At 27.4% G+C, this 25,138-nt stretch overlaps 1 protein-coding gene and 1 pseudogene across 1 annotated transcript; both read left to right on the top strand.

Annotated features, from left to right (window-relative positions):
* Nucleotides 1-16,042: 16,042 nt before the first annotated feature.
* On the top strand, nt 16,043-17,423 carry LOC111306245 (uncharacterized; annotated as a pseudogene).
* A 6,399-nt stretch (nt 17,424-23,822) lies between these two features.
* LOC149512891 (WAT1-related protein At3g56620-like) lies at nt 23,823-24,558 on the top strand. Its single transcript, XM_089751107.1, has 2 exons — nt 23,823-24,061; nt 24,291-24,558. The coding sequence occupies exons 1-2, from the start codon at nt 23,823-23,825 to the stop codon at nt 24,556-24,558; spliced, it is 507 nt and encodes a 168-aa protein (XP_089607233.1).
* The last annotated feature ends 580 nt before the right edge of the window (nt 24,559-25,138 follow it).

Raw genomic sequence — 25,138 nt, 5'->3', positions numbered from 1 at the left:
ATTTTAATATATTTTTTTAAATAAGTATTTTTAGTAAAAATGTTGATAATATTTTTAGTAAAAATTTTTACCATTAAATAAGTATCGATCAAATTTGAATTATAAATAATATTTTTAATAATTTTTTAAATTTTATTAATTTTTAAATTGAATTCTATTAATCTATTGGTTTAAATTTTTTATTAAATCATTTTTAAAAATAAACTTTACAAAATTCACCTAAAAAATTTCATATAAATTTTACTCAATCATTAGTCCTAAAAAGAATGATTTGGCAACCATATTATTAAATGATTAATGTGGAAAGTGAACAGAAATGCAAATTGCACCACATTAATAATGAATCACATACACCCTGTAAGAAAAACTGACACAAAAACACCCATATCTCCCACTTTGAATGTTTTATACCCTCTAATTGTTGAAACACTCACCAAGATCACTTTGCTTTACCAATTAAACTTCCCACCAATAAAATTGACTCCATTCACCCCCCTCCCAAAAAAAAAAAAAAAAGGCTAAACAAGCATCTTAAAAAAAAAAAAATTTAGGAAACATGTTTTCATGCATATATTACAGTATTTGGTGCATATAGAAAAATATCTATTAATTAAAGTTTGCATTACCACAAAAGATGTATAAATATAGGTTGTCAAGCTTGCTAGGTTGAAGGAATATTGAGCATGCTTATATATATATATATATATTTATATACAAAAAAAAAAATTGTACTTTGGAGACAAGTACTACAAAATTTTTTTTATATACTGACATTTAGTTATATTGACAATTAAATTGTATTAGTGAAAAAGATTTGTATTAACAGATTTTTAATATTGTTAGAATATATCATATTTATACCAACACTTTATTTAATCATTGTGATAATTAAAATTTTTTTGATAATATATAACTATCCGTTAATATAAATATATTATATACTGACGGTTATTAATGTAACCATCAGTATAAGCTTAAAATAATAAAAAAAAATATTGACTTTTATTTGGGAAAAAAATTAAGGGCATTTGATTTGCGAAATCGTAGATTTTGAAAAAAAAAGTGTGATTCTTAAGAAAATGCGATACTCGAGGTTATTCAAAGTACTTTTAGCCAAAAAAACACCTTAAATAATTTTCTCCTAAAAATTGAATGGGGTTAGTCAAAGCCTTTTTGACCAAAAACGCTTTAAATAATCTATTGAAAACCCAAAAAATGCTAAAGGGAGTGATTGAACCTACAATCTTATGGTTAACAACTATATGCTTTAACTAATTGAACTACTCTAATGTTTTTATAATTAAAATATATTATTTAAAATAAGAATAATCCCATTTGCGAAGGGATTATTTAAGGCGTTTTGAGATTATTCAATAATTCCCTCACTTTTTTTTTTAGATTATTCAAAGTATTTTTGGCAAAAAAAGGTCCAAAAAACGCCTTGAATAATTTCATTCAATTTTTTATAAAGGATTACTCAAGGTATTTTCTAGCTAGCCAAAAATACATTGAATAATCTCTTTATAAAAATTGAAGGAGATTTTACTTAAGTTTTTTGGTTAAAAATGCCTTGAATAACTCTATTCAATTTTTTATAAAGGATTATTCAAGGCATTTTTTGACTAAAAAATGCTTTAAATAATCCCTCCAAAAAAAGAAAAGGGATTACTTAAGGCATTTTTTTTTATCAAAATAACCTTGAAACGCCTTGAATAATCCCTTACAAAAAATTGAATGGGGTTATTCAAGGCATTTTTTATCAAAAAATACCTTAAATAATCCTCAAATAAAAATTAAAAGCTAAAAACACATTGAATAATCCCTTGAAAAACCAAAAAAATGCTAGAAAAAAGGATCAAACCTACAACCTTATAATTAACAAATGTATACTATAACCGATTAAGCTACTCCAATGTTTTTATAATTAAAAGGTATTATTTAAACTAAGAATAATTCCCTCTAGGAGAAGATTATTTAAGATATTTTCTATTAAAAATATCTTTAATAATTTCTTTTCATTTTCATTTTTTGGATTATTCAAGTCGTTTTTGCCCAAAAACGTCTTGAATAATTCTCAAAATATTTAAATCATTTTCTTTTTCTCCACCTCTCACCAACTCTACATACTTAATCTCCACCTCTCACCAACTCTCTCTACCTATCGGTACTTATAGCCTAATCTCTATTTCCTACCAACTCTCTCTACCTCTCATCGACTCTACAAACTTAAACCCATCGACACTCACTTTGTTTTAAAGCTGAATCAAAGTTGAAGTATCAAGATTCTTATCATTTCTCAAAGGTATTTTTCATTTTTTGCATTTCAATTTTGTGTCATCGAGCATGCCTAATTTTTTTGTCCTTCTATTGGCACTAACTTTGATGATTGAATGTTTTGTGAAAAAGTAATAGCTTAGGACAATTAAATATTTGGGGTTCATTTCAAATAAAACATAATCTCTGTTTTCTTGGTAGTTTTGGTAATGCATCTTTGTTTTAATGTTTTCTCGCAATTGGTTGACAAAATTTTCTCTATTTGGTCAAAATTTGTAAAGGATGGCAAATTCTTGCCATATTAAGGTGTAATCAAACCGTTCATATCTTATTAAAATCAATAAAAAGAAATAAAGTAAAGGTTCCTTGTGCACCATTTACTAAAAACAGCTTAAAGATGTTTGGTTTCTCAAAAGGTTGCTTACCCATGTCTAGATAGGATGAACTCAACATTTTCTTCAAAAAATTTGGGTAAGTAAACTTTATTAACATTTTCATAAACTTTGTAATTTGTCTATTTCTTAACATTTAAATAGCTAGATGGAGTTTTTTTTTTACCTAAATTCAATGCCTTTTACTTCCAACACAAGGCTATGATTGTTTTCGGCTTAAATGCACTAAATGATAGGACTGTAGGTCCAGACATTTTTGTCATGGGAGCTTGGAATTCTAGTAATGCTGAATCACTCACTAGATGCACTGTCAACTAGGGCTATACCATTCATGGTTGGGAACTTGGTAAAATCTCTCCTTCAATATGCAGTTTAATGTATAGGAAAAAAAATGATAATCTTACCTTTATTTTTTCATTAGCAAATTTTTTTTCTGCATTTTTTGTTATCTAAAACAATGAAATTTCTTAAATAACAATATGGTTGATCAGAAAATGAATTGTATGGCTTCAGCATTGGAACAATAGTTACAACATATCAATATGTATCTGATGTGAACAATCTTCAAAACATTATTTAGAAAATATATAGAGGATTTGAGGTTCAACCATTAGTAATAGCATCAGGAGGGTTCTTTGATCGAACTAATTCACACAATTTGTTCAAAAAAACCCAAATCTCTGCAAGTAGTAACTCAACACATTTAGAACCTTGGTGTAGGTACAACAAATAGTAAATTGAATTGTTTAAAAAATATTTTCTGGAATTTAGTTGTTAAATTACATATTTTCCTTGTATTTAGGTAATGATAATTAGCTTATGAACAAAATCCTAGATCTATCTTATCTAGATGGTGGGCAATAGCCCTTTAAAGACCTTCAAACAATTCTGAAGAATTCAGCAACTTTAACAGTTGTTTGGGTTGGTGAAGTAAGGGGAGCCTATAACAGTGGACAAAATCTTGTTAGCAATTCATTTGTTTATAGTTTTTGGTATGCTTGACTTGACCTTGGGAACATTTCCTATGTTAATTGAGTAGTAAAAGCTTAATTTGACATGAAATTCTTTATTAGGTTTTACTAATTAAATAAGTATTTGGACTAACTTGGGATAACATCATCTTACTTTGGGGAGTTGTTTGTTTACTTCAAGCACCATGTTTGTAGACATTCAATCAAAGATATTAATATTTTTTTTATTTGGTACAATGACGATAATTATTGACTTATTTTAAATTTGTGGATTATAAAACAATTTGATTGTTGTTTTATTTCAAATGTTATTAAATATTTTTACTTTTTTGTGTATTTTTACTTTATATGAAATCATATCATATTATGATTATAAATAAAATATTATTAATAATTAAAAATAAAATTTCAAAAAAAGTTTTTATCGACACCTTAAAATTTATATCGACGAATTTTACTATTAAAATATTTTAGATTATACTGATAGTCATCACGGACCATCTGGAAAAGTTAAAACACATAAGGCTATATTGACGGGCATTGACCGCTGGTAAAAGAAATACTAACGGAGACATCATCGGTATAAGTTGAAAAAATTAAAACATATGAGTCTATATTGATGGAAATAATCATCAGTAAAAGGTATAATGCAGAACACACAATAATTGCTATACCAACAACTATATATATAGTGACAGATTAAAATTATGAGTATATCTTTGTTACATATTTCAACAGCTTAAAAACTATCAGTATAGGTCCATACCAATGAGGTATATACTTACGGTTATAAATTTATCAGAATATATATTTTGACCATCAGTATAGGGTTTATTGTGTTATATTGATGGATTTTTAAGTTTTGCTAATGTTTTTTTAGTGTCAATAAAGAGTAGTTTTTTTTTAGTGAAGAGAAGAAATTGTAAATATTGGAATTTAAACTTTAGACTGTATAAATCCTAGAGTAAAAGTTGGATCCTTGGTTCATGTTTATATTTGACAACACATATCTTTGGAATTTCTTTCTTGTTTTGGATGATTAATATGCTTGAATACAGCAAAAATGAATAAGCATTGTATTTGAGGTATTATAAGTCAAATCCAGTGAGTGGCCCAATATATATATATAGTAATTTGATTGGATGCCTGTTATACAGGTTCTTTCGCAATTGAGTCATGAACCACATTGCCACACGAAGTGGATTCAACAACGGATGGAGTGGATGTGCGATATCATCAGAACTGGGTGCCTTTGCCTATTTAAATGTAGATGATGATCACTTGAAGGAAAATGCATGTTATCATTAATGAAAATGGAAGCACATCATCGGGATGGCGAAAACGTTGAAGAGTTGAAGCAGAGAAAGAGAAAGCTAACCATTGAAGGGGTGAAACCGTTTGCAATCTGCATAGTCTGCAATGTTTGCTTTGCAGGATACGGCATAATCTCCAAGATCTCTCTTGATAATAGCATGAGTAGTTACGTGCTTGTTGTTTATGGACATGCGTTGGGAGCTCTCACCACCGCTCTTCTTGCACTTGTAGTTGAAAGGTAATTTCTTTTCTTTCTTCCTTCTCGGCTTTAAATAATTACTGCTTGTTCTTATGGATTAATTCTCTATTTATTCTTTTTCAATGAGTAATCTTAGTGTTTTCAAAGGAAATTACTTTTTTTTTTAATTCTGATCAGTATGATTTTGATGGACAGTTGTTTTGACTACTCTTCTATATAGTTCTTTTGATTACTCTTGCACGTATAATTAAGTTCATTTCTGTATACTAATCAATTAATGCAATCTCTGATCTTCCAGAAAAACTGATACAAAATTTAGCATGGTAATCATGAGAAAGATCTTTTTCCTGGGTATCTTTGGGTGACTTTGGTTTTTCTGGCTAAAGGGAATTGAAAAAGTAGTTTGTTGATGTAATTCCTAATCTAGTGATTGAGGAGCTGGCTGGAAGTTGAGATGGAAAGTGTGTCAGATTTATAAAGAGAAGAAAATCAGGGGCATTGGAAGTAATATTTCGGGAAACACTTTGACATTCAAGTTAGTTACACTCAAGTTAGCTAAGTGTGCGAAGAGAGAAGCAAGAGAAAGCAGAAGATAACAAAGAGAAAGTAGAGAAGATGTAAGTAACGTGAGGTGATCAATTAAAAAATTATGGTGATCTAGGCGATTAGATTGGTAATCAGTTAGTGATCTTATGTAACAGTAATTTTAGATCACAAAGAGTAATTTTGGATCATCAAAAATAATTAGATCACAACCTTAGAAGGTAATCTAAAAGAGTATGAAACTTTTATTATCAGGATAAAGTGATATATAAAATTAATAATAGTTATTTAATATTATTCATTTAATATGTGAATTAAAAAATTAATTCTTCTTAAAATTAATTGCGATTATTTTATATTATAATTTTTATATTTTTATATTAATATTTATTGTAATAAGTTCAAAAATATTTTGTGTGATTTTTTTAATTTTTTAAAATTTATTTATATAATATAATCTTTTGATTTTATATATTAGTTTTATTTTCTAATTCAAATATTTTTTTTCACATAATTTATATTGTAAAAACTAGTTTATTATCAATAAATATATTTTTAATTTAATAATTTAATTATATTTATTATAAGTAAATAAAATATTATTAATATTTAATATACTAATTATGATCTTTAAATAATATTTAAATCATAATTTGTGTAACTAATATAATGCACATAATTATTTTGATACTTTCAAACAAAAAAAATTTTAATTTTTAGTAATATCAAACACAATAATTTTTAATTATTAATAAAATGATTTCACATCGAAGTGATAAGATCACCTTGGTAGTAAAATTATTTTGGTGATTGAATTTTCATTATAATTTTGAAAATAATACCAAACATTATTATAAAATAAAGAGTGTTACATTTGTATGATCTGATTCTCCCTTATATATTTTATGAATGATGATATGAAATATTACTTCCAACGTCTCCTGATTTTTTTCGGTAAAAGGTCTCACACGCTCTCCATCTCAATTTTTAACGAGCTCCTCCATTACCGCATCAGGAATTTGTTAGTTACTTCTGAAAACGTAAAATTATTTAGTGAATTATTGAATTGACAACTGTTTGTTTCAATTGTATGCATATCTCACTAGTCAGAGCTGTGATGGGAAGGACATTATATTACGTAGGGTTAAAAGACATCGCCAACCGCTGCATCTGCCCTGTCCAACTTAGTTCCATCATTGACCTTTATAATAGCAGTTTTATGCAGGTAAAACTGCATTATCAAAACTACTTTATTTAACTAACCATTATCAAAAACGAATTAATTGAATCAACTTGACTAAATTCGATTGATCAAAACTTATGATCATCCTTATTTTTATTAAAATGTGCCTAAAAAATCACTTGTTTTGTTAAAAAAATTGTGATAAATTATTTTAAATCATCAAATTATCTATCAATTACTATTATATTTACACATTATAAAAATATTTTTATAAATATAATACTTTTTTTTAATAAAATTGTTAATATTACTTGTTTTTGCTTTGACCTTGTTCGTGTTATAACTGATGATGTCTATTTTTCATATTTTATAGTGTTGTGGGAGCTCTACTGATAGTTCTTGGTTTGTATTTAACTTCGTGGGGAAAGGAAACTGAGAAGGAAAAGAAAGTGATAGAGGTTACAGCAACAACACCTACTCAGTGTGTTGAAATCAGATCAGAAAAGTGAAAAACACATGGATTTGGTAGCATTTAAGCTGGGATCAAAATGCCTTTACTAGTAATTAATCGTATATTCGTAAGGCCTTTTAAACTTTTGCAGTTTCACTTCTTTACACTTTTTAAATAATCCAAAAAAAATTGTATTACACATGTTTGAATACATAAAATGCAATGGGTTATGCAAATGCAAAGGTAAGATGATTGTGAACATATAAAAAAAAGTAAAAAAACAAAAAATTGAAAAAAATTCCTAAACATTCTAAAATTTTTCTTTAGACATTGCTAAAGTTTTCTATATGAATATATATTTCTTAATTCTCTAAATCACTTTATTTACTGTCGTTGACTATTACGTAATTATAACTCATAGTTAGCTAACAACCAACACTTAATTGATACCTGTTATAATAAATCGATACTTTTATGAAAAATTTTGAATTCATACTAATAAAATGTAAATTTTTAATAAAAAAATTAAAATAAACTCAATAATTTTTTTTAAACTTTTTACATTGTTTGCTATTATTTTCATTAATCTACCATTCCATTAATATACATAATACTTTAATCTAACTAAATCATTTCATCAAATAAAAAAATAAATCATGTTATAAATTGATTATATTGGTGATGTATTATTAACACAATTTTATTGATTTTCACGATAGATTTATGAATTCAGGTGGATTATACTTTTATATTGACTTTTTATTTCTTTTGAAAGATGTTATAAGTGGTATGTTATTTGATTAACATTTTTACACCTATTTTTGTCATATTGGATTCATAAATTTTAGATAAAAATTATATGACCTAAAATTATGGTTGTTTATGGAAACAAATACTAATATTAATTTTACAATATCATAAGTGGTAAGTTATTTATGCAATAAAATCTAGAAAATAAATTTATTCCTTTTATTTTTATAGTTCCAGCATTGCTTGTCATATTCCCCTGGTTATATTCTTTTGGCTAAATACTTAAATCAAGATCAAACGTTTGAGTAATTATTCAATTCAAGACCAAATGATTTAATTTGTACAAATAAGGATCAAACTTTATCAACTTGTGCCAATGTAAGATTTATTTCAATGAAAAATGAGATATACATATTACACGCTATTAAATTAACTACGTGTAAAAGCCATCACAAATAAACATGATGTGGAATGTAATGTGGAATTAAGTTATCCACATGTAACGACAACCTAACTAAGATTTTGACTATTTTTTCAAGCTTATTATGTTTTTATCCTGTTCTTTTTTATTCTTTTTGTCTGTAATAACATCAGAGAGCTTGAGCTTAGGGTTCCTCATTTCTAAGCAGGTCTTTTCTTTTTTTTTTTTTTCTCATTTTTTACTGTAAATTGAGAAAAATTTTAGTTGAAATAACATCTAAACTTAATGTTTTCTTCAAATATTAGTTCATCTAGTAGCACAAATTCGAGGTTGATATAAATTTTGGATTTTTTTCATGCTCTTATTTTTTTTTGAATTTGTTCTTCAAAATATTAAAATTGTAGGGTTTCTAGAGGAAGGTCTCATGATATAAAAACTAAGTTAATTTCAGTTAGTTATCCAGTAGAATAAGACTTTGAGGGAAAACCCATTTTCTATTATTGCAATATGAAGGTAGCTAAGTGGACTTCATGGACAAATAGCAATCTTAGTAGAAGATTTTATAATTGCCCACATCATCTAGTAAATTTACTGGTATTTTTTTAATGTTTTTGCTAGTATTTGTTTCTTGATATTTTCTTGGTGTGATTGCTAGAATTTGTTTACTGATATTTCTTTGGTGTGATTGTAGGAAATTGTTTGTAAATTTCATTTATGGCATTATCCTAAAACTTCTAAAAGAGCAAAAGAAATTATTTTGAAGCTGAAAAAAAGAGAAAAATTTTTATATAGTCATGTTCAAAGTTTGAAATATGAAGTTTCAAAGTTGAAAGAAAATGTTGGTGAAGCTGACATTATTGCAAAGAATATATAGCTGAGGAGAGAAGTTAGTTTTTTAGGTTGAAATTGAAAAAAATAAATAAATTACTGGTGGTGGACATGATAAAGATGGCAACTAAAAAATAATTTGGCTTATCTCATTCTTTTTTATACTTGTGTTTTGTGTAATCTTTTTCAATGCCAAAAAAATTCTGAAAACTTAACTTGTATGCTTGATAGTGGGTTAAAATTGTTATGAAGGTTTGTAAATGTTTGTTAAAACTTTTATTATGTCGATGGCAATTGAATCAATGTTATTAGCTGTGAATTCTGTTATTTTATGTTATTAGCTACAAAAATGTGGTTTAGTACAATATATTCAACTTGTAATATGCAACTAGAAAATAATTTGAGGCAATTTGATAATAGAGGTAATCTTATAACAAAGCAATATGTTGAACGTCAACAAAAACTGTTCTTACACAACATTTAATACAAAAAACATTTAACCAATAGAAGGTTGAATAGAAAGTATTCTTACAACATTAACAAGAAAAAAAATAGTTAACATCAGCAACTAACAGCAAAAATCAATAAAATAGAACATCAACTTCTTAGATTTTTTATTTCTCCTTATTTCTTTTAGAATAAAGAATTTAATTTTTTTGAGTACCAATTACATCCTTAACAACCTTCATCTTATCTCTATTTGTCCCAACAGCTATTACTTTCTGACTTCTTAATCCAGCATATTGAATAACATTTATCAAGTTATAATGGGTAATATTTAAGGAAATAAAAAAAAAATATATATGTTTGGTAAAGAATCACTTACACTTAATATTTGTCTCCATGTTTCTAAGTTTGTATATAATCCATAACCTTACATGCTTTTTGTCTTGCTTCTGGTTACACCTCTAATAGTATGCTTGTCATTGTGATTTCTAATACTATTTACTAAAATTGCTCTTTTCTCAGTGGTTGTTGTAGAAGAGATCAACTTTGATAAGAGACTTGTTTTTTCATCAGTCATCTCATAAGTCTCTCGTTCTGATTTATAAAACATATCTAGTAAATTTTATTGGCCTTTTGGACTTTAGTTTTGCATTTTCAATAGCAACAGTAGCAACAACATTGATTGGATTTGAAATTGGAGTTGAAATTGGAATGAAAACTGGATTTGTTGAAGTTGGATTTGAAACTGGATATAAGGTTTGTGCAAATGTAAAACCATTGATATTAGCTGAAGCAGATGCAGATGAGCAACTAGATCTGGATGCAAAAGTAAAAGCTAATGCAGAAGCACCATAAGTAGTAGCTAAAGCAGTAGTTGTTGCTTGGACCATGTGTAATTTCAATATGATCTACAATACTTAATGCATTTTGGTCCATGTTCTAGTTTTTAGATTTGAGCATGTGATAATCTTGTTATCATGGAAAGAATAATAAAGTTGAGTTGATAGGTTAAAGCACTTTGAAAAGAGAGGATCTATAATATTACAATGTTTATAATAATAAATAAAAACAAAATAAGAATAAAATTACCTAATTACTTACCACAAGATAACCTCTTTTGTTATGGCCTAGTTGATGACATAGTTTACATGTCATTATTATGCCCTTTCTAGATAAATTTATTGAATTGTTGGGCTTCTTTTTCTTGGGCTCATCATGATTCTTTCTTCTGCTAGTTTTGTGCTTGCCTAGCATCTTCCTAAACTCTGAAGGCAAAACATTATCTTATATCCTTGGTTTGGCCCAATCTTTTCTCCTAAGCATAAGTTATAAAGCATTTCTATAAGTCTACAAATATACCTCCTTATGATACCAATTAGGCATAAAATCTCATTATTTCCATCTAGATCTTTAATTGCACATATAGCATATGCATGTGAGATACCAAAAAGTTGGTATATTCTACAACTATATGTTTTCTCATCAAGCTGGATAATGAACCTGTCTACATCCATATTTATTCCATATTCACCATCTCTATTAATGCAACTACACATTGTAATGCTATAGTTGTATTTTTTTTTATCACTTTTACATTGTTAAAACCAATTACACCTCTCCACTTAGAGCATTCTTTCATTTTTTTTTTCTCAATTCTTACTAATAGAGACCTTCTTATGTCTTCAAATAAAGAAATTACTGATTTTTTCTTGTATCTAGCAATATCCTATTAAATGCTTTATATAAGTTGTTATCAACCAACTCACATCTAGAATCTGTGCTAAAAAAGGCTTTACACCATTGCTGAGGTAGAGCTTTTATTATGTCTATAGCTACAGTCTCATTTTTTTTCCTACAATTTTTTTATGTTTTTTTCAAATTGTATGACTATTGAAGACTTAGCGATTGTCCACAAATCTCTTTTTATCTCCTAACCCCTATGTCCCCTGAAGCCCAATTAATATATACATGCCAAGCACAGAATCTATGTTTAACATCTGAAAGTAATTTTGCAATTACATTATCAAGGCCCTACAAGTGATATGAAAATAATTAATAATTAGTTAAAGTATTTAGTTCATAATTTAATTTAAATTAGCATATAAATATTTACCTTTTATTGATTTGTCATAATTATTCCTCCTATACCATTTTCCAAAGACACTATGTTTGATTTTAACAAATCAAGAAAACATTTCTATGAAGTTATGCATTCCACTTCCACTAATGCCCAAGCCATTGGAAACATTTGATTGTTTTCATCTCTACTAATAGCACATAGTAACTCACCCTTTGTCAAACTTTTAAGCTAACAACCGTCTAGTTTCAAAAAAAGTCTACAACCATTCTCTAAACCTTTTTTAAATACCTTAAAACATATGTAATACCTTTCAAATACAGGTGGAGAACTTGACAATGGCCTGTGAACTTGTATCTTCATTGTGCTGCTTTTATTAGTTTCTCTATTACATTAGCATAATCTCATAAAAGTCCAAACTCATCCTAATAATTAATAACAACTTTATCAACCACTTTTTTAAACCTTTCTTATCATGCTAATATTCACTCATGTATCAAACTCTTTCCTAACTAACTCATGCACTTCTGCATTTTTAAAAAAGATCTTTTATAAATCTATTTATGTACAACTTAGCCAAAAGAGCTTGACTCATCCTTGGGCTTTTGAAAATCTTATTACATTCATGATTGTTATTATAAGTCTTCACTTGAAATTATTGCATTTTTATCATATGTTGCATAAATTATCCAAGGACATTATTTTGCAACACATTTACCTCAAACAAAATTTTTATGGTTCTTTGCCTAAAATATACCTCTATTTGTCTAATAGACAGTAAATAAATAGCATATTTAAATTGTTTTAAATTCTTAAACAACATGCCTAACTTAATGTAAGGGTCTTTACATTGGGATCATACACTAAAAACTTATTTCTCATCTTAGCAGCATTATCAACCATTTCATCCTTATCACTAATAGGCTCACTATAATCATCAGAGTCATAGTCTCACTCTAATATCTCCTATCAACATCATCATTGACTAGTGAGGTTGAATCTGGTTCCATCCTAAGGTCATCCATTTTACTGCTATTTTTATTAGCTACATCTTCAATTTTTACCCTAACCGCATCTTTATTTTCTACCCTTATTGCCCTTCCTTCTCCAACCATGTCTTCATTTCCTACCCCTACTACCTTAATATCATCTTTAGTTCTTACCCTTGCTGCCTCAATTACATCTTCATTCTCTACCCTTGCTTCTTTAATCACCTCTTTATTTTCTATCCTTTCATTCCCTACTACCTTATCTATATGTTGATTTTTCACCATTTTATTCCTTACTGCATTAGCTAAATGTTGATTTTATACTATTTCATTCTCTACTACCTTAGCTACATCTTTCACTTCAAGTCCTATTAATAGCTCAAAAACTAAAATAGCTTCACGTATACCATGTATTATATATACATCAACTATACCTAGATCCATCTTATACCTAATCATATCAAGAGTACTTTTATCATCATTAACTATCATCAGGCCATTAGTTAGTGTTTTCAAGATTTTAAATACAACATCTAATTAATATTCATATATCCAGTCTCATTACAAATGTCTAACAACTCATAGTAAGATATATTATCAGGATCAATTGTTAAGTCCTCTACTATCTCATTTATATACATTAGATTATGACCATTACTAATAAAAGTTCCAGCATAGTGAAATTATAGAATACAATAATAAAAACTCATACTGCAAAACCAAGAAAATTAAATTTTATCACAATAAACCCTAAATTCCATCAATAAAAGTTGATAAATGCTATAAAAATCATTTTCAGTAAAAATTTATGCTATAAGTGTTATAAGAAACCCTAAATCTCTAACAGCGAAAATTGCAATTAGTTTAAATGTGTATGTCTCTTACATTGTTATCTAATTTCTGTTATAAGCTTTTTCTTTGTTATAACTTATGGTCATTCTTTGAAATGCAATTTTCTTTTACAATAGGTCTTTTATGTGTACATCCTAGCTTAAAAGTTTAGCATGTTTTTCCTGTGTTATTTTGTTTTTAGAATTAAAATTCACATGATTGACTTGATGCTATTATTTGCTAATATTTTTGGCAAGATAATTTATAAAGTGGACTTGAGGTTGTGATCATATTTATAATTAAGCTTGGTTATCTTTCTGATGATTTTGTGACTGGTTCTGCAGCTATCCTTATCATAATTTTATTTTTGAATTGCTATAATTGACAATTATATTAGACTTGCTCAAATTTTAGAAGATGTCTTGAAAGTTAGATTTTTAGTGTATATTTTTTGAATCTTTTTGGTCAAGTAATGATATGGAGATTTAATTCCAATATTTTGACACAACAGCTTAATTACTAAAAAAAATTTAGGTTGTAAGTATTTTCAATCCTAAATTTAACCATATTTATAATCTTTGCTACCATGAATTATTGGTTTCTTTTAAGTAAATTTTTTTATGAAATAACATTTATTTTTATGCTGATTAATTAGCTTTACTTATGCTATAAATTAAGGCAACAATGATGGGTGATCACTTATGCTAGCACTAGTGGAGGCCTAAGTGATGGGTAACCATCAAAAGGCTATATAAATAATTAAACAAGTATGATCAACCACATATCAGAATATGCCTAAATAGCAGAAAACCTTAACTATAAATTCGAGCAATTAAGAATAACAACAGAAAACCTTAACTACAAATTTGAGCAATTAAAAACAATAACAAAAAACTATAAATCAGAATATGCCTAAGAATGAAGAATTATAGAAAATCCTAAACCAAAATATGCCTAACTTTGAAGAACAAAAAACCCTTAACCACAAAATGGCTAACTATGAAGAACAACAGAACCTAAAATATGCATACATATTATTCAACTTACACAAATCTAGCAAAAAAACAACAACTAACCTTCTAAAATTTCAAAGTCTAAACGATTGAACCTTAAACAAAATCAATTCTTGAAGCATAATCGATTGAACCGAATGTTGGTTCCCTAAAATAGGCTAAATGTTTATCTCATATAAATTAACAAATGAAATTGAATCAGTGATTGAAATAACTTGTCTAGGTGATTAAGGTTAAAGATGATCTGCTTTAGGTTTAGGAATTTTTTTTGTTTTTTCTAATTTAGGTTAAACATAGGTTTTTTTTTTTCCAAATAAGTTTTCATTTCTTTTTTTTTTTTTTGAAATAGTAAAAAAAATCTGAATCAGCATAGAGTACAACCACCAAATTGAAGTCCCTATTCGTATTCTTTTTACGTTTTATAACAGCGCGTAACATGCACATTCCATTTTCCTTTGAAATAAATCCTACATTGTTATAAGTCGATAATATTTAATCCTTATTTGTATAAATTAAAACTTTTGGTCTTGAATTGAACTACCACCCAAATGTTTGATCTTGATTTGAGCATTTAGCCATTCTTTCATGGGATAAGAAAAGAAAAGAAAAAAGATGGAGCATCTCTTAAGCAAGAGAAAACTTACATAAAATTTTTAGATGAAATTTGTGAAATTTTTTAAAAATATGATTTAATAAAAACTTTAATAAAAAATCTAAACTGATAGATTGATAGAGTTTAATGTGAAAATCAGTAATATGTAAAAACAATTATTAAAAATATAGCTTATAATTCAAATTTAATCGATACAACGATAAAAATTTTATCAATATTTTTACTAAAAATATTTATATCAAATTATATATAAATTTTATTAATTTTTTTAAAAATTTTGTCCACTTAATCTATATAATAAGACATTTCAATTTATTGATTTTGATTTTCAATTTTAATTTTTATTTAATCATTTTTAATTATAAATTTCACCAACTTCACCTTAAATACTTATCTTTAGTCTTCTAAGCATGGGGTTTCCAAGTGAATTAGCGGTACAAGCCCTTGCTACTATCGGCGGTAAATCCACCTTCAAAGCCACCGAATGGATTCTTTCCCACAAATCCTCCAATCCCAGGCCAACTCCTCCTCCTTTCCAACCCAAACTTGACCCCTTCTTTCATTTTCGTTCCAAACTTTCCAATTCTCCTCCATCTTCTGAACGCACAGTCACAGCTCCAATCATCCGAATTTCACCCTAACAAGACCAACACGAGGATTCCACCACCCCAACTCCTCTCCATAACAAACGTCAAAAATTGCAACATCCTAAACCAATTACTTAACACGACAAAACCAATTAAACCTATGAGCCTTTGTCGAAGCTCTTACTATTTTCGAAGTTGTTGCTGAAGAACATATTCTCGGTAACAATTCTCTTTTTCGTTCTGTCGTTGACCGTAACAGAATTCCTTTTATTATTTTTTGGGGTCCTTCTGGTACTGGTAAGACTTCCATTGTTAAATCCATCGTTAATTCGGCTCAACAATGGTCTTTATTTCGATTTGTTTCTTTGTCTGCTGTTACTTGTGGGGTTAAGGATGTCAGATATACCGTTAAGGAACTTAGGAAAATGAGAGTTAATAATAATAAAAGGACTTTACTTTTTGTTGATGAAGTTGATAGGTTTAATAAATCACAACAGGATTCTTTCTTGCCTGTGACTGAAGATGGAAGTATTGTGTTTGTGGGGTCCACTACTGAGAATCCTTTGTCTCATTTGATTGCACCATTGTTGTCTAGGTGTAGGACATTGAATCCTTTGAAACCTCATCATGTGGTAACTCTTTTGAAAAGAGCTATTATTGTCTAAGAGAAGGGATTGTCACAGAGCGTCGGGTTGAGGGTTAATGTTAACGATGATGCTACTGAAATTTTGTCTATGAATTGTGATGGTGATGCTCGTGTGGCATTGAATGCTTTAGAAATTTCTGCCACAATAGCAGCTGTCTGAGTGGCTGGTAATCCAGTAAAAGGTGTAGGAGTACAGCCCGATAGGGAATTCGATTTGGTTTTAAGTGACGAAAATGAGATTGGTTCATTTGTAGCAGCTGTTAGGGTGGATGATGCTAAGGAGGCACTCCAATATAAGCATATTGCGTACGATAAAGCAGGGGAAGAGCATTACAATTTAATCAGTGCGCTCCACAAGTCAATTGGGAGAAGTGATGCAGACGCTGCGATTTATTGGTTGGCAAGAATGCTTGAAGGATGTTAAGTGCCCCTTTACATTGCGCACAGACTAATAAGGTTTGCAAGTAAGGATGTCAGGTTGGCTGATTCATTAGCTCTAAATCAGGCTTTTCCTGTTATCAAGGTTGTCATTTCTTGGCCTTACCTAAGTGTAATGTGATTATTGCCTAATGTGTTGCTTACTTGGCTTTTGCTTGTAAATCCATTTCTGTGTATCGAGCAATTGAAGCTGCACAGTAGGTTATTAAGGAATCTGTAGGACAGAATGAGGGAGCGCCACTTCATTTAAGGAATGCACCAACCAAGATTATGAAAGAACTTGGATATGGAAAGGATTATAAATATCCACCAGATAATCCATCTTCATCAAGTCAATCATACCTTACACCTTCGCTCCTAGTACACAAGTTCTTTGATTGGCCAAGCGAAAATTCACAAACTAGTAAGAATCATGTCATGATTTTTAGGGAGTCCTCGAGCAGAAAATTTCCTTGATTGACCAAAATGTAAATTCCTCCAGTAGTTTTTTTGGAATTGTTTGTAGATATGCCATTTCTATAGGTAAAATATCAGAAACAATTTACTATGTTTTTGTTGCTGATATTGGTCAAAATTATGATACAATTACTACATGATGTTCGATAGTTTGATAGACCGAAATTTTGTTATGAAAGTGGTTAAATTCTATGGAAGTTGTCAATGGAGAAAGGGGAAGGAAGTGGGAGGATTTCTTTCTAAGAAACCTTTGCCAAGTAATTTTGCCTTATCGTTGCATTATGGTGTGAGCGCAAACCAATAGATTGACATGGAAACATCAGGAAATGTTTGCTTCAGATAATTGGCAATTCCAATATTGAATATTGACGAGAGTGAAAAGGCACTTAAACAGCAAGTATTACAGCAGTGGACTCCTAAAAGCAATTGGAAAATAACGCTCACCAACCTTCTACCAAGACTTTTTTTGAAACTAATATTTTGACATATATTGTGAGAAAAAATAAATAAAATAATAGAAATAATAAAAAAATAAATTTGGCTTTAGGGTGTGAAGAATATTTTTTTAAAAGGTAATTATGACTTTAGAGTACACCAACCTTTTACCAAGACTTTTTTTTAAACTAATATTTTGATATATATTTTTAGAAAAAATAAAAAAAAAAGAATAGAAATAATAAAAAAAATTTGGCTTTAAGGTGTGAAAAATTTTTTTTAAAGGTAATTATACTTTTAGGGTACAACAAAATTTTAAAACTCTCAAATCAGAAGTAGTGAAAATAATTATACTAAAAAATTTATTTATAATTAATGAACAGACATAAAGTTATATTCAAATAGTTATAACTTTTTGTATAATCATAATCTTTATGAATAATAATTTATTTATATTCAAATAATTATGACCATTTGTCATATGATAATTGTTTCTATGCAAACATAAATATATAAAATATGAATGAAATTAAGTCAAAAATTAATTTTATTTACCAATAATTAAGTTTTTCTATCCAATGTAGGATACATCACATTCTAAACTACTAAAAAATCTCTCACTAGTTTGGAATGTTGATGTTTAATTTTTAACTTTTCACACAAATAAATGTCATGAATGCAAAAAGATATTTTTCAATTTAAACCTTTAATTCACATATATACTTTAAAATTCTAAAGAAATTGACGATGTCTGCAGATTAAATCTCAACTTATAGTGTTATAATTGAAAATATAATACACATAATACTTATTTATTCTTCTGTCAAAGGTTTATAACCACTTTAGCACTATTATAACAATGTGCTTATCCTATTTATAAACATTTAGAAGAGAAACCCAAATTCTTCTTATTGAAACGGCACCGGTTTTATGTTTATATAAGTTAAGTTTCCATTATGTCTCTATTGTTTGACATTTAAAAATCCATTAAAAGTATAAAAACTTATCCTTCCTGCGCAATGGATCACATTAATTTCGAAAATTTGAATGAATTTTATAAGTACTTAACAAACATTTAACAATAACTTATTTTTACTCATTAAACTTTGTAATTAGAGGTTACTAATTTAAAGTTGGATTCTCATTATTAGTGTTTAATAGTAAGGGTTTAAATCCATTCTACTTGTAATACTACTAACAAAATATCTTGAAATTCAATTTTCTTTTATGGTAATTACTCTCACTTGAGATTGAATCTCAATTATAATCACTTCAGGTTAATATATCTAAACTTTTTATTTTGCATATCATTTATATGCTTTTATTGGCTCATTCTTATCATTTTAAGAAATAATTTGTATTGATTATGGCCACAACTCTATACTCATAAATTTCAATCATTATATTTTCATATTTTTATACATTTTTAATACAATTGAATAAAATGAATAAATAAATCAAATCATTTTAGTCCTTTTAAGATATATAAGGACTTTTTTTTATGGTTTTGCTTTAACAAGTATACTAAACTTATTAGTTGTATAATTTACTCATAACATTATAGTGGTAAGTTTTTTAATTCTTTTGATTCTTATCACCCCACCATATGCAAATATGCATTCTTTTATTAAAGAATGTCCTATTTAATTATCAAAATATCATATATACTTAATCAAGCTGTCATTTCTTTTATCTTTTCACTGTTTGACGGGTTTTTTTTTTAAGCAAAAGACCTTCAAATCCACTTTTAGTGAAATATAACTAATAAATATTCTATATCTTAATATTTTCTTTCCATAAAAGTTTCAAAATTTTATATTTTTAACTCAATATGAGAGTATACATCAATAAGTATGATATTAAACATAATCATCCTAAAAAATATTTTTTTTTAGTAAATTCATGCTTTTTATAGTTTCCTTTTGAGACTTTTATACCAACTCATTGATACTTATAAAATTATTTTATTATGAATATTAAAATTATGTCCACTACAGTTTATATCATTAAAAACAATTAAAATTTCATGCATAACCAAACAATAATATAAATTTTGTGTCCAAATTATAAAATACAGGAAATTCTTTCACCCAACATATAGAAAGCATTTTAACTAATTACAAAATATTATATAATTTCTCCAATTGAATTCAAATTATCTTAGATAATATGTTTATTTCTTGTCAAACTAATATTATATAAATCAAACAATATGAATCATGCATTATTCTTTTGTTAATAAAATGCATTCATTGAATATGAATCATAAAATCTGATTTTATGATAAAAACATATATACTTGCTTCTTTTTCAAAAAATTTATAAATTCATAATTTTTTTATGTCTTAAAATAATTTTCAAAAAATTTATTATTTTGATCAAATAACCATGGTCTTATCAAAATATAACAAGGCTATAAAATATTCATAACCAAAGCTAGCAAGTACTCTATGTCTATTTTATGCTCATAACCATTCAATGCTATGATCAAGAAAATCCATATATAACATTTCATAAAATTATGAATTATAAATTAAATAATTTAATTCAAAATCAAAAGATTAAAAGAATAGTTAATAAAGAAAGCAAAATTCAATTAAACTTAAGGCCTTTTATGAATTATTAATCATCTATTCTTTTAGTAGAATATAAAAACTAGAAAGATAATAACAAGAAACTTATCTTGTGTTAGTATTTATTTCACAAAAAAACTATTTGGATAATTGAAGCATTTCATGCTAATTTCAAAAGTTGATTTTGCCAACTTTACCAATTTTTTTTCCTTATATCGTTTTCATACGAAATATGAATTTCCTAATTGCCTTTAAATTGTTAGAAAAATAAATTAATTAATAAAAATAATAAAAAAATTGGCTTTGAAACGTGAAAAACATTTTTATAAAGACAATTATACCTTTAAGATACAAGAAAATCTCAAAACTTTTTAATTAAAAGTAATGAAAATGATTATACTAAAAGATCTATTTATAATAAATGAACAGATATAAATTCCTATTCAAATAGTTATTACCTTTTATATAATTATTACTTTTATAAATAATAATTTATTTATATTCAAATCATTATTATTATTTATCATATGATAATTGTTTCGATTCAAGCATAATTATTTAAAATATGAATAAAATTAATATAAAAATTAATTTTATTTACTAATAATTAAAATTTTTTTTTATCTAATGCAGGATGTAACGCATTCTAAAATTACCAAGAGATATAAGTCAAATTTCCAAGACATCATATGATCATAAAATGAAGGGTATCAAGAAAAATGCTGCTCGGAGTTGCAGGGGAACAATTTTCTTCAACAGAATGCCCGTGAAGAAAACTCCATATTAACTTAAACACAGAGATTTTAACAGATTCATAATATTCTCAGCAACTGTTGACCTCTAAACAATGTGTATTACAGGAATAATTATTGAACCACATTCAAATGGTTTACATCTAAAGTCCCCTATCACCTTAATACGATCAAACCACAAATCTAAGTTACAACTTCTGCGGCAGGAAAACACTCCGTAGGAAAAAATAACGGAAAAATATGGAAACCGTTGCGAAATTTCAAAATGATACAAAGACACTCAACCAGTAGGTATTAGATCCACCCTCAGGGTTGACGCATAAGGATCAGATCCATTCCTTGGGATTGATGTAGGCATCTAATAACTTCCACTCATCAGTTCCCTCTTCCTGTTTCTGTACGTCAAACAAAGAAATAGGCCTCTCATTACCAGTTACAGTTACAGTTGCAGCTTCTTGGTAACATATCTCGGTGAACATTTAGTAAAACTGGAGAAGGGTATATTCTGATTTCTTCAATGCCACCGCCTAGTTGGCCTGATGCCCCTCTTCCCCACGAAAGGACTTGCAGTGTTACGGCTGCTGAAAGAAGACGAGAGGCGGCGGGACAGAGGAGTTGAAAGGCGGTGTGCCATCATTCTGTAGTCCCATTCTGCACTCTGCTATTTTCACTGTTTAAGCTTTGGTTTTTTGGATTTAAACAAGATCTATTAAACAATGGAGCATTGGGCTTGGCCCAGAAAATTTCTTTTACCAAGAAAATTAAATATGTTGCTTTAACTCTTTTTTTTTTTCAATATTTTAGGTTTTAATCTAAAATATATTACTCCTGTTATTTTATTTTAATCTAACAATAAGCAAGTTTGCTTTAAATGAGTTCTTAAGGGATATAAATAGATAATAAATGAATTTGTTTGTATACATTCATGAACTAGACACATGTACGATCAAGTTCAACTCATTTATTAAACGAATTTTAAAAATTTATTCAAAATAATTTATTTATTTTATAGAACAAGCTTAATAAGCTGTTCGGTGAATTATTAGTTGAATTACACACCTAATTATAAGTAGCCTAAAAAGACTGCTAATAAAACTTAAATTTTAAACCGCTTATGTTAAAATTTTATAAATCAATCAACTATCAACTTATCATTAGTGAAAAATTTTCTTTTGATATATATAAAAGAAATTGTAACTTAAAAAAGTAGTTGCATATGCTAATATAGAAAAACTTGTTTTTTACTTATTAAATTCAATATTATCCAATCCATGCTAAATTATTAAGAGAAAGATTTAAATAAAATTTTTTAGGTGAAATTCATGAATTTTTCTATTAAAAATGATTAAAATAAAAGCTAAAAATCAAAATCAAAATTAATAAATTGAAATGTCTCATTATATAGACTAAGTATGTAAAATTTGAATAGATTTTAAGAAAATTTGATATAATTTTTTAGATAGATACTTTTAATAAAAATATTAATAAAATTTTTACTGATAAATAAATATCGATCAAATTTAAATAATAAATAATTTTTTAAATATTTTTTTTATATATTATAATTTTTACATTGAATTCTATCTATTTATAATTTAATTTTTTTATGAAAATTTTATTAAATCATTAAAAAAAATTTATAAACTTTATCTATGAAAATTTACTTAAGTTTTACTCCATCATTAGCCCCAAAATAAACGAATGATTTGGCAACCATACTATTAAATAATTAATTTGAAAGTGAACAAAAATGCAAATCGCACCTCATCAATGATGAATCATACACATATATACACATAATAGGAAACCAAATTTGCTTGTATCACCGTAAACATAAGAAAAAGTCACACAGAAACACCCATATCTCCCACTTTAAATGTTTTATATCCTCTAATATTTGAAGTACACTCACCAAGATCACTTGCTTTATTGCCACCAATAAAATTGAAGTCATTCTCCCCCCGCCCCCGTTTAAAAAAAAGGCTAAACAAGTAGCCAAAAATAAAATTTAGCAGACATGTTTTCATGTATATATTTGTCGCATTCGGTGCATATTGCAGTTTGAAAACAAGATAAAAAATTGTAGATTTTAAAATTTAAATTTTAAACTACATAAATTTATTGAATTAAATTTGGACTCTTAGTTTATGTTTATTTTTGACAATACGTATCTTTGAAATTTCTTTCTTTTTTTGGATGATTAATATGCTTGAATACAGCAAAAATGAATAATAATTGCTTTTTAATTTTTAATCTACCCTCAAATCATTCTACCTTACCATTTTTCTAGTTAAAAGGAACATTTTGAGCATAAATTTTTTTAAACTCGTAACTTTCAAGTGCTATTTTTAATAACATACCAACTGAATCAAGGGATAATAAGGAAGCATTTGTATTTGCGGTATTATATGTCAAATATAATGAGTGGCCCAATATATATATAGTAATTTGATTGGATGCTTGTTATTAAGCCTCTTTCGCATCATCTTTCGCATCTGAGTCATGAACCACATTGCCACACGAAGTGGATTCAACAATCGATGGAGGGGATGTGAAATGTCAGAAGAACTGGGTGCCTTTGCCTAGTTAAAAGCAGATGATCATCATTAAAAAAAAAATGCATGTTATCATTAATGAAAATGGAAGCACATCATCAGGATGGTGAAAACGTTGGAGGGATGAAGCAGAGAAAGACAAAGCTAATGATTGAAGGGGTGAAACCGTATGCAATCTGCATATTTTGCAGTGTTTGCTTTGCAGGATTCAACGTAATCTCTAAGGTCTCTCTTGATAATGGCATGAGTAGTTACGTGCTTGTTGTTTATGGACAAGCACTTGGAGCTCTCACCACTGCACTTCTTGCACTTCTTTTTGAAAGGCAATTTCTTTTATTTCTTCCTTCTTTGCTTTTAATAATTACTGCTTGTTCTTATGGATTAATTCTCTATTTACTTTTTTTCAAGGAGTAATCTCAGTGTTTTCAAAGGAAATTACTCTTTAATTCTGACAAGTATGATTTTGATGGACAGTTCTTTTGATTACTCTTGTATATATAATTTAGTTCATTTCTGTATATTAATCAATTAATGCAATCTCTGATCTTACAGAAAAACTGATACAAAATTTAGCATGGTAATCATGAGAGAGATCTTTTTCCTGGCCATCTTTGGGTCAGTTTTTCTCACCTCACCAAAATATTGGTTTTTCTGCTTAAACCGAAATCAGAAAGGGTTTGTTCATGTAATTTTTGGTCTGGTGATTGAGGAGCTTGCTAAAAGTTATGATGGACAGCGAGTAAGATTTATAATAGAGAAGAAAATCTGGGACGTTGGAAGTAATATTGGGGGACACACTCTTGACATTGAAGTTAGTTAAGTGTATGAAGAGAGAAGCAAGAGAGAGCTGAAGCTAACAAAGAGAAAGTAGAGAAGATGCAGGGTAGTGTTTGATACAAGATAATCACTTAAAAATTATGATGATCTATGCTGCACGTTGATTAGATCATCGTGTTTAGTAAACACTTAATGATGTTACATGATGGTAATCTTAAATTATTGTCTTAGGGTGATGTACTTCCTATCCAAAGGAATAAAAAACTTTTATCACCGAAGTAAAGTGATAAATAATATTAATAATAGTTAATATTACTTATTTAATATGTTAATTAAAAACTTGCTTTTTCTTAAAATTAATTGTAATATTTTTATATTATAATTTTTATATGTTTAAATTAATATTCATTGTAATAAGTTCAAAAATATTTTGTGATATTTTTTTAATTTTTTTAATTTATTTATAATATAATCTTTTGATTTTGATATGTTAGTTTTATTTTCTAATTCAAAAATTTTTTTAAATAATTTCTACTATAAAATTAGTTTATTATCAATAAATATATTTTAATTTAATAATTTAATTATATTTATTACGAAGTAAATAAAATATTACTAATAGT

The sequence above is a fragment of the Durio zibethinus genome, chromosome 21, assembly GCF_047325235.1.
Source record: "Durio zibethinus cultivar Kanyao isolate XHJ-2024 chromosome 21, ASM4732523v1, whole genome shotgun sequence".
Lineage (NCBI taxonomy): Eukaryota > Viridiplantae > Streptophyta > Magnoliopsida > Malvales > Malvaceae > Durio > Durio zibethinus.
This window is presented reverse-complemented; position numbering and strand designations above follow the sequence as displayed.

Bases quoted from the DNA above. Each gene is read 5' to 3' on its own strand.
- LOC149512891 (XM_089751107.1), top strand. From the start codon at position 23,823: ATGGAAGCACATCATCAGGATGGTGAAAACGTTGGAGGGATGAAGCAG. The intron at 24,062-24,290 runs GCAATTTCTTTT...CTGATCTTACAG, and splicing joins CTTGCACTTCTTTTTGAAAG to AAAAACTGATACAAAATTTA.